The following is a 15004-nucleotide window of genomic DNA, read 5'->3' as shown; positions in this document are numbered from 1 at the left end:
TTGTAAGCATGGGACAAAGTTGACACAAAGCACCGCCTATCATCCCAAGATGGATGGTCAAAGCGAGAGGGTAAACAAATGGTTGGAGACTTATTTGAGGCACTATTGTTTTGATACCCAACATACTTGGGATGAGTGGTTTCATATGGTAGAGTTTGCACATAATAATACCTATCACTCTAGCATTGGGATGTCACCATTTGAGGCTATGTATGGATACAAAGTGAATTTACAACGAAAGATGGTATGGATCCAAATGCAAGAAATGAAGTAGAAAGGATGCAAGCCATACTACAACAATGCAAGGACAACCTCAAGAAGTCTTAAGAGAGAATGAAGCACTATGAGGATGCTCATAGAAGGCCATTTTCTTTCAGAGAAGGGAATTTGGTGTTTTTGAGAATTCCCAAGAGTAGATATAGCTCTCACTCAACGGTAATACATGCACAAAGCTTGCCCATCATTATTATGGACCATTCAAACTGTTGAGGAAAGTTGGGGAAGTTGCTTATCGATTGTTGCTTCCTCCTACCACTATATCACATTTAAAGACTTGGATGTACAAGTGTTGGATGAGCTACCTCCCATGGATAAGGAGGACATAATTAAATATGTGCCAGAGAGTATAATGGGCAACAAGGAAAGAGTACAATTGTTCTCTAGTGGAATACTTGGTGAATTGGAAAGGTTTAATTTTTAAGGAGGCTTCATGGAAGTCCACTTCCATGTTGGAAGGGTTTGAAGGACTTATGGATACATTAAGTGGTGAATAATTGAGGCACATACATAATTTCTAGAATTTCTTGTAATTTCAATTTTGGATGCTAGGTATATAAGTCAATTATTAGGCCTAATCATTTTACTGATACACTTTCTTGGAGTCCTCATTGAAGCTTCCATTACACATTAGTTGTGTAGGAGACTTTCTATCTTATGCCCATTCAAGCCCTAATGGGATCTCCTCCCAACATGTCACTAGAACTGTGTCCAATATCCTTTTGGTAAATATAATATACACATCATGTCACTACAACCATGTCCAATCTCCTAAAATCTTCCAATAACTCATGTGGGAGGTGGGTGGATTTCCATTATGGGTGAAAAAAAGGCTTGATTGTGGACGTCAAGTTCTTCATTGATGGGCGTGTTTGTCATCAGAACCTTCCTTGTGTCCTCTAAATCTTTTCAATCTGATTGTTGAATCCTGATCTCATGTAGACAACACATGGAATGATAATTTAAAAGTTGTCTTAATGATTTAGATTCAATAGATCTTCCTAGATATGATATCATGCCAAATAGCACTAAAAATATAAAATATTTTTAGTGCACGGACAAGGTTGTTCTATTCCTTGATTTTATTTTATTTTAATGTTGGTTCTACTTTATTTTAATATGATAATTTTATTTTATTTTAATCTGAAAGTGAGTATTGAAATTACATGCCATCACATCGACTATGGGAGTGGGTAGTTTCAAAAACAACACCTCCACACGGCGTGTGGGCAGCGTTGGCAGCTTGGCACCTATTTTTCGATTTTGAAACTTGGGGGGGGGGGAAAAAAAAAAAAAACCTCTCAACATGAGCGAAACCTGATCCTCAGACTTTATTGTGCCAACCTGAAATGATGCTTATAGAGTGTACATATGAGCTTAGTATTGTAAAATGAAATCGTTCAAATCTCAACAACAGCCACTTATTCCGTCAATCTGAAGATGTGATTGATATAATGAACCGTTTTATGCACAACATCCCTTTGCCTTGACCTTGGAAGAGATATTACATGGTGTACGAGTTTCATGTGCACAGGCAAGTCCTGCTTTGTGTGTGTGTGTGTGTGTATTTTGGGGGCTTTGGACAGGGAAAAGAGAGAGAGAGAGAGAGAGAGAGAGAGAGAGATGCTCTGGATGACGATGAGCCTCATATTGCTTTTTGCAAACCCCAGCATACTCCCGGTTGGGATAGGTAGGCCGCTTCGTCGGGCTCCCCCCCCCTGGCAGAACCGTACGTGAAAGTTTCCCTTCATACGGCTTGAATGCATTCCCAGAGGCCCACCCCTGTAACACGATATCATCATAGCAAAGACATTGGACCACATAAGGTCTATCACCGTGGCAGCATGTACTAGTAGATCTTGATCACTGGTATCAACCGGAAACACAGTGCAAAAGATTGATGTGCATCATACACATGCTTGCCTATCACACATAAAAGTTACCATCTTACATACAATGAACCCACTCTCCATGCTTGCAACTGAAAAAACATTATCATTTACAGCTACTAGAAGAACATGTTAGAGACATGAAATGAATAAATCCCTTGAAGTTTCCAAAGTATGATTTTGATCGGATAAATCTTCCAATGCAAAATTGTTTTACCCTTGGACCTGGAACCAGGTAGTCAATGCTTACAATCAACAAATCTTCTTGTTAGAAAGCAAGCCCCTTCTACACAAATGAATTCCATGAAGCCAAGTAAAAATAAGACTTCCTATCTTCCAAGGTGCAATAGATCCCCCAGGCTGCTTAGCCTGGTTTTTTCTATAAGCCATTTCACAACTTAGAATTCTGAGCTCGTGTGTTGTATATACAAAGCGACGGAAGTCACATGAATGTAGTAAGGTTGATGCTAAGTCAACGAAAGACCCAATATATTCCACCACGGCTTTCCTTCTCTAGAAACTTGAGAAGGATTAGAGAATTGCTGCGAGCTTGGGGAGAGAAAAAAGCTTCGGGTACCCAGACTAGATATCGCCTCTGTAGGGTCTATGCCTGCGAGAAGTATGAAGGCACCACATAAGAGTGTAAACTTAGCACCTTTGTAAATATGTGTGAGCATGCACATGCATATACATGTATGTGCATGTCAGCATGTGTGCACATACATGTGGATATAGATGCATGAGATCATGCGGGTTCAGGGAAAGCAGGTGCACATGCATGTATGAGTAACACATGTGCAAGTGCATGGGAGCATTCACACACATGGATCTCTGTAGAGGCATGCCAGCGTGTGTGTGTGTGCGCGCGCGCGCGCACGCACGAATGCATGCAAACACCCACACAAATCCATGTGTCTGTAGGTACATGCAAGCATGTGTGTACATTATGGGAGGAAAGAAGCTAACTTAACATAAAAATTGACCTAAGCCTGACCAATTTATGCGCCACCCCCCTCTCTCTCTCTCTCTTAAACACACACGCACACATAGGTGCACATACACTCTTCACATCCACATACACCAAGCAATGATAACTATGGACCAAGGTGAGTACATACTTTCTAAGCAGAAAGGAGAGTAGTGCAGCCCATAAGGCTGATGTTTGGAGCAATGGCGAGGAAGCCGGCCCTCTTTGGCATAGGCTTTGAGAGATGCCTTGATGACATCCTGCACAGAGGCATCATCTGCAACGAGCAGGCGAATTGCCTGAATGCTCCCAATGAGAGTCACGTTTACCAACATCCTTGCAGGTGGCCTCTCTGGTGTGTTAAACTGTTGGAAAAAGCATTTCAAATATGAGTAAAGTGTGTATTCTAGGGGGTTTAACAATGTCCCAAATGTGAGTAACATAAGCCCTAGCTGGGAAACAAAACGTAGAACCACCACTAAAAACTACTAGACTTTCTTATAATTTCATAATAGTAATATTAAATTTATATCTCAGTTTTATCTCTCTCCTTCTAGGTACAAGGCTTATTACCAAATTCCTAATCAAGGAATGACACCTTAGTCTTCACTCTAATCATGAAGTTTGGAAGCTGTAAGTATTAAACCCTAGTGATTAATCTTTCCCAATGAAATACCTGACTTATTTTCTTAACCTAAAGTAACCTTCTGGAAAGCCCCATATTTATGACAGCCAGCCCAAACCAACCACTCAAAAAAAACCTACCCAACACCCCACCTTGAAAAGATATTTAAATTAAAAGACTTAATGAAAATACCAAGTGGTGGTCTAATTTAATGATTATGATTCTAATTATGGTTTAATTTACAGAATATGGTCCTAATATGCTGCTGATTTCTGGATCAAATTGAATGGAAAAACGTGGACTATACTTTGAACCTGGAAGATGTTGAAGAGCTGAAGGAGATCTGGGGCAGCCTGAGCGGGCAATCCATGGATGTTTTTGAAATTAGTGTCTGTCATGGATCTTCTATAGACGGCATCACAGCTCTGCTCTGCATCAGGCTTAAAAGCCATAGATTCCTCCATGGAAAGCATGGCAGTCTCAGAGCAAGGTTTTGGCAGGGCATGCTGCCACTCTCTGTGCAACTTGTTTCTCCTTCTCTGATCTGAAGAGGGGTGCCTCCGCTGCGAAGGAGAAAATGATGATGATGATGATGATGACGATGATGATGATGAGGATGAAGATAATGATGACGAAGAGGATGAGGATGAAGTTGATCTAGGGTTTGCCTCTGCTGCTGCTGTTAACTGCCCCTTGTCCCCTTTCTTTGGCCTTCCCCAGGGGCCCTGCTCGGCCTGCATTTGCAACCCTAATCTCATCCAAACAAGCTTATTTGAACGACAGATGCTGTGAATATGAACTCAGCTGCATGATCTCTCTCTCTCTCTCTCTCTCTCTCTCTGTGTGCGCGCGCGTGGGCAGCTATGATGATGGCCAGCTTATATTGCATCAATCCTTGCTTCCTTCCATTGCTTAAAGGAGAAAACATAGGCAGGATGACTTGCTTTAGGAGGAGGAAACCATGCTTGCGGGCAAACTTATGCTGATTTTTCCCGTGGTGTAAAGCGAAATATGCAACTCTCCTTATAAAAGCATTTTGGTCCCATATTAACTATAGTGTTTTAAGTGATTTCTTCAAAGGTTATTCGCTCAATCAAGGCTTTCTTTTTTTCCTTTTTTCTTTTTGGAGAGAACTTGAATTGAGCACACACACACAACAAAGACACACAACCTACAACTAGATGCCTCAAGATTTCATCCTAGGAGATTCGAATGAGAAGTGCTATGGGAAAAAAATGCACGAATATATTAAAGGCTTATTTCTTATATATTACGAACTTATAGTTTACTTGTACTCTTTATTACTAGTCTCAATTTATGGCAATGGAACAACCTCCCTACTCAAGATTACATTGGAAATGGGTCACTGATTAATACTATTATCAATGATCAATACTATGTGGCCATTATGCAGAAGACCTCCATAAAGAATTTTCATCTTTTTTGGGAATGATGGTGGACCGGTCCCTTACTAAGAATTGGCTTAAGAAGGTAGGTACTCTAGATGTTGTGAACTAGAAGCAACCACTATTGGGAGATACGAAGGAAACTCAACATTTCCATGTTTGGTGCATTTAAATGAGTTTGAGGTGAATTTATAAGTATTTGAGAAGTAGAAGGATAAGAGATGTGTACGCACTTAGTGTTTACTAAAGTTATAGGAGATTGCATTATCAAGTGGAATATCTTTAGCATAGAAATGAGCATGTTTGTTGAGAAATATGGTGTCATTGAGCACATGAGTTGGTAGGGAGTGAGTATGAGTAATCTAAATAAAGTGAGTATGAATAGCACAAGAGTTGAGAAATGTGGTGCCATTGAGCACAGGAGTTGGTAGGGAGTGAGTATGAGTACAAGCCTAGCAAACAGCCACAATCAAGGAAAGCATGTTCGTTGTTGAGAAATATGGTGCCATTGAGCACACAGGAGTTGGTAGGGAGCGAGTATGAGTAGCCCAAATGAAGTACAAGCCTAGCAAGTAGCCACAATCAAGAAAAGCATTGTCCCCATAAGTCAAACCAAGAAAATCCATGCACCTCACCACATAAAAAGGGTTAGCTCTCAAGCCTCTCTATGAGTACAAGTCTCAATCTTGTAACCTATTGTGCTTGAGTCCTCTGCTTAATTAGGTTAGAGTTAATCGTTATGTTTATGCTTAGGCGTCAACCATCTTAGATTAAATTAATCACACTAGATCAATGTAGGATTAATACTAATCACCCCCATAGCCATGCACATGTCTAGGATACCCATGTTTCTCAACATGGTATATCAAAGCCTCCCCTCTCTCCTTAAGCCTCACCTAGCAAGTCTGTCTTATATCTCCCAGTTCACATTAGCCTAATCGCAGTTCTATTAGCGCTTAAGGCTTTGCTTTTCATTAAGGACTACACCTCTATGTAAAAAGTCCCATCAAAATCCCTTTGGATATTTCATCAATTAAAGCCTCCAAGATTCAACCCTGTTAGTCTTTATGATTAGTATCTAATCACTATCATTAAGGATTGATTTACATAAATTAGGCCAAATTAATGTCAAAATTAGAAAATTAGGATATAAATCTACTATGGGAAGCCCTTTCTTGCATCCACATCCATCTCATCCATTTGATTACTCAATTTGAGTGATTTTTCATTGTATTTAGTTTGCTTTTAACATGTGGTTTGCATTTTAATCACTTGGATCAGCTTGAAATCATCATTGTAAGAAAATCCATAGCACATTACTAATCTTGAATGAGAGTAATAGACACTGCCAGTGAAACAAAAAACAAGCTCATTGGTAAGACCTTCTCAAATGGTAAGCATTTTGCACCTCACAGCATCATTTGGGGAGGGGTTAAATCCTTTTGAAATCAAACATGGGAAAACACACGTGCATAAGCATTAAAAAAAAGGTGCATTAAATACTATCCTAAGCACTCTAAGAGCACAAATGCATGGAGTGACTGCATCACAAAGCATGGTGCACACACACACACAAAGCATCAAAGGAAGCATCAAAGCACTAAGCAAAAGCATCGAGCGTAAGTGGCAAAGACAAAGCCTACACTAAAGGCATAATGACTGCATCACAAAGCATGGTGCACACACACACACAAAGCATCAAAGGAAGCATCAAAGCACTAAGCAAAAGCATCGAGCGTAAGTGGCAAAGACAAAGCCTACACTAAAGGCATAATGAGAAAGACAATGCCAAAAGGTGAACACGAAGATAAGCAAGGATAAGCAGTTAAAAGTCAGAGGCAAAGCCAATAGAAAAAGACCAAGAGAAAAGGAAGAAACAAGGGATCTTCATCAAGCAAAAGCAAGAAGATCTCAAGTAAGTGACAACATTTAGAAACAAAGGAGCTACCAAACCATTACCCTAATCTAATGTTGTAAGCCACCAAATGAGTAGGCAATTCTATGTGTTTGTAAGCACGCTTTACTACTTAAGAGTAGCTAGAAGAGCACTTAGAGAAGGTGATGCAAATGTAAACGCTTCTAACTACTTGAGAGTAGCACACCCAAGGGGGGAGATGTTCCATGCCTAAGTCCAAATGCCAATCCACCTACCATCTGCATTAAGGGGAGTGAAGTATTTGTAAATCTCACATCTAACCACCTTGCCCAAATGAAGTATAAGCCTAGCACATAGACATAATCAAGTAAAGCATTGTCCCATAAGTCAAACCAAGAAAATTGATGTACCTAAAGAATCGCTATAAGTAGAAATCTATAATCACCTAGGTCAGATTATGACGATCCCAAAAGTAGAAATCTTTAATCACCTAGGTCAGATTATGACGATCCCAAAAGTAGAATCGCTCAAGGTTGAATCGTCCAAAAATGAGAATCATCTAATCCTTGTATCATCATCCCAAACTAGGATCATTCTCACCAATCAGATTACAAGGGTAGAATTGGATCATCTGCCTGTAGGATCGTCAATTCCAAAGTCGAATTATCCTTTAAGAATCATCCTCAATAGGGATTATTTTTAATGGGAAGATTTTATAGTAGGATCGTTTAGAGGTGAATCGTTTAGAGTGAGATCGTTTGAGTAGGATCGTTGATCCTACCGAGTATGAAAAGAAGAGCTTTGTAACCTAATTGTGCTTGAGTTCTCTGCTTAATGAGTTTAGCAATTAATCATCATATTTATGCTTAGACATCACCCACGTTAGATTAGCTTAATCACTAGATTAATGTAGGACTAGTACTATCACCATAGCCATGCACATGTCCAGGATACCCATGTTTCTCAACATTTGTGTAAACCTCACTACAACATGTTTTGGCGTCTCCATTATCATCTTTTTATGAAGTTATTATGATGTAATGAGCTTTAATTCTTCTGTTTTTACTCAATAATATATAGTTTTTAAGATGTTTAGCTTAGCCTTTACACCTCACTACAACATGTTTTGGCTTCTCTAGTATCATCTTTTTTATGAAGTTATTTATAGTCTTTCAGCTTAGTATGTTTTAAGATGTTTAGCTTAGCCTCTATACCTCACTACAACATGTTTTAGCTTCTCCATTATCATCTTTTTTATGAAGTTATTATGATGTAATGAGCTTCAATTCTTTTGTTTTCACTTGATAATAGAGTTTTTCTCTTATGTATGTATGTATGTATGTATGTATATATGTATGTATGTATGTATGTATGTATGTATGTATATATATATATATATATATATATATATATATATATATATATATATATATATATATATATATCTGTGTGTGTGTGTGTGTGCATGTATAAAACATATACTCTATATTATATAGTATAACATATTATTAAGATTTTACTATAGAAATATTTATGATATATATGTATATATTAATATTATTTTATATAATATACCTGATATTTTATTTTATTAAACTTAAAAAATAAAATTATATTAATGGTACATCATAGAGCCATAGCCATAATGAGTGTGAGTGTGTGTGTGTGGGGGGGGAGAGAGAGAGAGGGGGGGGGGGGGAGGGGTGTTGTTTAGAAGCTACCATGGCTTAACTTTAAAGGCCACTCCTCTCATTATTTCACATGCCTCCATATGTGTCATGAGACCCCTCCCTCTCTTTGCAACACAAATGCATGAATATGTGCACACACGCACACATATGCATGTACAAGTGCGCATGTACAAGTGCGCATGCACACACATACACACGTGTGGGGATGCTTACATGTGTAGAGAGTGCGCGCGCGCGCGCACACACACACACAAAGAGAGAGAGAGAGAGAGAGAGAGAGAGAGAGAGAGAGAGAGAGAGAGAGAGAGAGAGAGAGAGAGAGGAGAGAGAGAGAGAGAGAGAGAGAGAGAGAGAGCATATAGTCAATAGACCAAAGGTGTAACTAGCAAACCAACATCAACTAATTTAGTAAAAGATAACAGATTTATTTTTTATGGGATTTTTGGATGTTCCATGGCCTCCTTTGAATGTCTCCCAGGCGTACTAATTTGCTTCCATATGAGGTTTACAAATTTTGGATATGAAGTATTATGACAAACACATGGAACCTATTAAATTGTAGGAGGATCAAGGAAGCAAGACCTAAAATTATGCAAAAGAAATTTAAATGAAGGCATAAATCTCCATTCATTATAGATCATCCCCAACAAATTTGTGATTGCATGGCAATAATAAAAGATCCTAAATGATTGCTTTTAACACTGACATTGTTAGGTAGTCCATTCATAAAAGGCACATGCTTATAAATTTAAAAATAAACCTAATTTAAGATGTTTGAGGAGCGTGTACACCATCTCAAGTGAAACAAAAAAGAGAAAAGCTAGCCAAGGCTGAAGGTAAAATAAGCATGGCGGAGTAGGGGCGATTAGATTTTAGAGAGGAAGAGGAGTCTAGAGGGGAGGATGTGGGCTATTATTAGTAAGGAGAGGAAGATAGGTGGCATTGTTAGATAGTATGGAGAAGCATGGGAGGTGTTAAGAAAGTTAATAAACAAGGTAAAGAGTTCGGATTATATAGTAAAGATGGAGAGAGGTGGGTGGATAGGCAAGAGGGCAAGGGGGAAGGGGCGATGCATACATAAGGGGTGGCTTCTTATTATTATACTCAACAATATCACAAGCGTGTGTCATAATCTTGGATTCTCTTCATGAAAATGTTACTTAATTATTATTTTGGAATCCAAAAGTATGTATTTTCAAGACATCCTCTCACAACTAAGAAAGGGGTAGATTAAACAACCGATTTCCTTGCATGTTACAATGCTTGCAGATGGATCTTTTACCTATTGTGTATAACTATTTCATGATGTCACTTACAAAACCTAAAAGAAAAGTTTCTAACTTTTCATTATCAATTGGGTGTAAGTAATTGGGTGTATAACTATTTCATGATGTCACTTACAAAACCTAAAAGAAAAGGTTCTAACTTTTCATTATCAATTGGGTGTAAGTAAAGCAAGTCTCCACCAACATAAATCTTTTAAGTAAGAGTGTGCCAAAAAAGCTTCTAACATTGATGTAGAATCATTAAGTAATTAAATAGAATTTGAAATGCTTCCTCCATGGGCCATCCAATTCACTTACATGATCCATTATTAGTTTTTAGGCATCATGAACTTTAGCATCATACTTTTACACTAGAGCTTTATTAAAAATTCCTTGGTTAAATTCACATCATAAATATGTGAAATGTGGGCTTCACAAATCATTTTCTTTCCTTAGAGTCCTCCTTTTGTGCAACTTGCTTGGAAGTCGCTTTTTTTTTGGGTGGATGGGTGTGTTGGCGAAGGTGGAGGTGGAGGTGTTTTCTTTGGGAGGAGGATCATATCCCCCGCTCTTGTCTAATAGGTAAAACTAGGTCTTCAAGAATTTAGAATTTATAAATGCTGAATCGACATAGATGAGATACATAAAACCTTATTTCAATATGTAAATGAATGAACAAAGGGGTGTGGCTCACTTGTTTTTCAAAGGAAGCAAGAAATGCATGTAACCATCATCCTTGTGGTGCAATTATGAGTACCCAATTGTGTTGCATTAATTAATTAGTTCAAGGGAAAAGCAACCTTAGGATTAAAAAATTTATGGCTCAGGTGTGAGGTGATGGAAAGCTTAGAAGGTGTTTTATTTTTTATTTTTTTCGTTTGTGGTGGTGGGAAGCTTCTAGGTTTTATAGTTATGGAGGCTTCCAAGGAGAGCTTTAAAAGCCTTGCTCCTTATATTTCCAAGCCTTCTCAGAGAGAGAGAGAGAGAGAGAGAGAGAGAGAGAGAGAGAGAGATGGCCATTTATAACGTAAAATACATTTTTTGTGCTTTGCGATCATTCTGTGTCACTACCGGCTTGTGCTCTGTGATATGTGTGTGTGTGTGTGTGTGTGTGTGGCAAGTCTCTTCCTTGCAGTTAGCTCATTTGGTGGAGAATGACATGGCTATATATTGGATGAGGGTACTCCAAGCTACACCTATAGTTCGGAGTAATTAGTGAGGGAAAGCTAGTCAGGCATGTGGCCATTTGTAAAGTAATTTCTGGTAATATATCTTCTATTACGAGAGAGAGAGAGAGAGAGAGAGAGAGAGAGAGAGAGAGAGAGAGAGAGGGGTGGTGTCGTTCGTAACGTTTAAAAAAATTTGCTAGACTAAGGTTGAAACCATATCTTAGTTGCACGTTTTAATTAATTTGAGCGCTTGTGTGAAATTGAAATTGTATGTTATAAATAGCCTCTACGGCGGCATAACACACGGGGAACAATCCATGAAAGAAGTCAAAGTGGATTAGAACATGCAATCCCCCATATATTTTGAGATTTTTTGCATCATGGAGATACAAAAAGAAGTCAAAGTGGATTAGAACCTGCAATCCCCCATATATTTTGAGATTTTGTGCATCATGGAGATACAAAAAGAATTTTTATTGTGTGGATGGGAATCCTTTATACTCATCTTCATCTTATGTATTAGGATATGCATAGGCCCGTGGGCCGTAGCAATAATTAAACCAATAGATTAGATGGTTACACGTACTCTAATCCATAAATCCATTGGCCCTTGGGCATATAGGGGATATACTGTGTATTTTTTGTTCTTTAAATTTGTCTTGATGTCCGAGTTTGGGTTGGGGTTCGATTTGCCATTGTCACGTTATACCCCCGTGTCCCCACAAATAGGTTCTCTGCACACCAGCTTGCTCATTTTTTTAAATTTTTTTTCTAAATTGTCGGTTTAAAAGGTGGTCGTACTTGAAGCGATGCATTGACAATTGGCAATGTGAGTGGGGATGTCAAACTGCACGTAGGTTGTCCGTACACCTCTCAAAAGACAAAAAGGAGGCATGAAAGGACCATTTAATCTTTCTAGCTTCGATTTTTTTTAAAAACAGACATTTTTAATTTATAAATTAAAATTTTCGTGTGCATAATTTTTTTGATGTATATTTTTTGTGTACCTTAAAAGGTTTTAAAACATTAAAGAAGTTTCTTTTGAACAATTCAATGTTATAAATCAAAGCATAGTACAAGAGTTTTTTTTAAAAGTGGGTTTAAAACCCACTTTAAAAAAATCAAAGCATAGTACAAGAGTTTTTTTTTTTAAAAAGTGGGTTAACCCAAATTACAAAGAGCTCTCTAATCAGCCCACAAAAGAAAATAATACAAGAACATAAATGTTTGAATTTTCAAACCAATTCAATTTGCAAGAAGTCTACATGTTTCATTGCAAAACGTTGAAAAACCAAGCGATAATTACATAGGCTCTAGAAAAAAGCATCAAACTACACAAAACATGCTTTTTCTTCTGTGAAACCAAGAAGGCCCACAAAGAAAACCTCAAACTAAACAAAACAGGCTTCTTCTTCGGTCAAACAAACATACTTGTAGATTTCTGGAGAGAGAGGCACAAATTCATCGCCTTCTACAATAGCTTTTTTGAATTTATACGCTCTCTCCCATACAAATAAATAAGATGTACTGTTGTAGTCATGTGATGATTGTGGCTGTTGAGCATCATCAATAACTATTGGGATTGATCTGCTTCTCGGCCGAAGACTTCATAGTCTTCATACTTGCTGAAATCTCCATTTTTAGCTTCTTTGATAATGAGTAGGCTTTCCATGTTGCAAAACTCCCATTTGCAACTCTCTTGGGCAGCTTCTATGCAACCTTCTATCTTGTAAAGTACATGTATTCATTAATTCGATTACAAGAATTTATTTAACATTCTTCACCCTGAAAAAACAGAAATTAAATGAGCGTATTACTTCTATTTTCTTCATATCAGCGTATTACTTCGATTTTGGAAAAAGAAAATCCAAAGTTTTAAGTTCTTTGAATGCGCTATTTAAATAAAACATAAAATATCATATATATTTAAAAAAGTAAATCCACATAACAAACATAAAATATCACATATATTTAAACATAAAATATCACATATATTTAAATAAAAAATAACATATATTTAAATAAAACATAACATAAAATATCACGTATATTTAAATAAAATATAACATAAAATATTATGTATATTTTTATAAAACATAACATAGAATATCACATATATATGTTTTATTCATTTAAATAAAACATAGAATATCACATATATATGTTTTATTCATTTAAATAAAACATAAAATATCACATGTATTTAAAGAAGTAAATCCACATATATTTAAAAAAGTAAATGCACATAACAAACATATAACGTTTATTACAATACATGCATTACAATGTCTGCATGATGTAGCTTTAAAGAATTTATAATTATTTTTAATAAGCATGTCCAACATAAAAAATAAAATATAACATTTATTACAATACATGCATTACAATGTCTTCATGATTTTTAAAAGAATTTACAAAAAAGAAAGGAAAGCATTGTATTTAATATAACTATTTATTACAATAGATGCATGATGCAGGGGTCGGATATTCTCAGAATGCAACTAGTCGAAAAGTTACAATATGCAAGGGTACAGTATTTTATAATCAGAGAATGCAACTAGCAGAAGACATAAGCTGCATAAATAAAAAAATTGTTTAGTATGTATAATCTTATTAAGCACACCTAAACACGCCCAACATTTTCAGGGATAATATAAAATATTTCCACCAGTAACAATTCCTTGGTCGGAAAGGTGTTTTATGATGCCTGTAGGTACAGTGGAGGAAGAGATGATCCTAGGGCGATCCTGGATCTATGCCAATAAATGCAATATCCAATGGGAAGAAAGAACAACATCATTAAGCATAGGTGAGAAGGTCATGTCTGTACTTTTATGGAACTCAGCAAACCAAGGGAAGCAAATCAATGTAGAGGCAACACCTCAGAAAACAGAATCCGCACCCATTCTGCAGAGCTTGCCTTCACAATACCCAACATACAAGGGCACACATAAATGGGTGCTCAAGAATCAACTTAAGGATCAACTAGATAGGAAGGACACAATGAGTAATGTAAGGATTGAGGGAAAAACACAATTCAAAAGTCTAACATTGCCAACACCTACCAAGTGGCAGAACTCCAAGCATTCGAAGAGGCCTCATGAATTTCGTAAGCAATGGGTCCGAAAGGACCTACTGCGAGCACAAGGCTACTATCAAGGCTTGCAGCAATATGGGTACCCAAACCCAATTCCATGGCCAAAACCACAAATGGTTCGAATCACCAACCAAAGAGATGTGATGGCTTACAATATCAACTTCTCGATCGAGCCAGCACCACACCTACTCTTGTGTGGAGGAGAAAGAGAAATCAGCCAACTGAATTGAGAATGACCAAGGCAACAACAGTACCCACTCTGACTACAAAATTGAACAAGAAATCTGAAGATAGAAGCAAAGGACTTCCAAATGGAAGCCATCCACAACCAGACACAGCAACACAATTGTTCAGTTGGGTAGAAGGAACAATAAGGAGCTCCCACATAGAGCTAAAATGATTGCTTATCAGCAAATGCCCAAAAGTACCCAGGTGAACCCTTGGTTTTCATGGTGATAATAAAAGGTACAAGGTAAGCAATGCATCATCATATGCATGTTTGACTGTTTGAGCATAGTAAGAAAAAGATTCGATCTTCTGCACTCCATGTGAAATTGCAGAAAAAATAGCTCACGTCGTGAACCATACTATAGCCGTTCATGTTGTGAACCGTTTATTAGCATTTCATGCCGTGAAATGGTAAATTTTTGGCCCAATTATGTAGTGACACGTGGCATTCTTCATTAAACGTAGCCGCCTTGTCCGACAGCTGCATTATAAAATCAAAATTTCTTCTTTTCGTG

The 15004-nt window shown here is 37.4% G+C and overlaps 1 protein-coding gene across 2 annotated transcripts; it reads right to left on the bottom strand.

The window, feature by feature from the left end:
- Window positions 1-1882: 1882 nt before the first annotated feature.
- Window positions 1883-4785, bottom strand: LOC147618947 (uncharacterized). Of its 2 annotated transcripts, none has more exons than XM_086774124.1 (3): window positions 4072-4769; window positions 3284-3497; window positions 1883-2058 (listed from the first exon to the last, which is right to left on the bottom strand). In XM_086774124.1, the coding sequence occupies exons 1-3, from the start codon at window positions 4513-4515 to the stop codon at window positions 2024-2026; spliced, it is 693 nt and encodes a 230-aa protein (XP_086630250.1). In that variant the 5' UTR covers window positions 4516-4769; the 3' UTR covers window positions 1883-2023. The 2 variants fall into 2 exon arrangements, with proteins under 2 accessions (XP_086630250.1, XP_086630249.1); XM_086774123.1 differs by lacking the exon at window positions 1883-2058 and adding an exon at window positions 2303-2775 and having other exon boundaries at window positions 4072-4785.
- Window positions 4786-15004: the final 10219 nt, after the last annotated feature.

The sequence above is a fragment of the Cibotium barometz genome, chromosome 34, assembly GCF_041138505.1.
Source record: "Cibotium barometz isolate CiBa-2024 chromosome 34, ASM4113850v1, whole genome shotgun sequence".
NCBI classification, from domain to species: domain Eukaryota; kingdom Viridiplantae; phylum Streptophyta; class Polypodiopsida; order Cyatheales; family Cibotiaceae; genus Cibotium; species Cibotium barometz.
This window is presented reverse-complemented; position numbering and strand designations above follow the sequence as displayed.

Coding starts and splice junctions, on each gene's coding strand:
- LOC147618947 (XM_086774123.1), bottom strand. CDS start 4,515: ATGAGATTAGGGTTGCAAATGCAGGCCGAGCAGGGCCCCTGGGGAAGG. Junction 3,498..4,071: donor AGCTCTTCAACATCTTCCAG/GTTCAAAGTATA, acceptor TTTTTCCAACAG/TTTAACACACCAGAGAGGCC. Junction 2,776..3,283: donor CTCTCCTTTCTGCTTAGAAA/GTATGTACTCAC, acceptor TACTTCTCGCAG/GCATAGACCCTACAGAGGCG.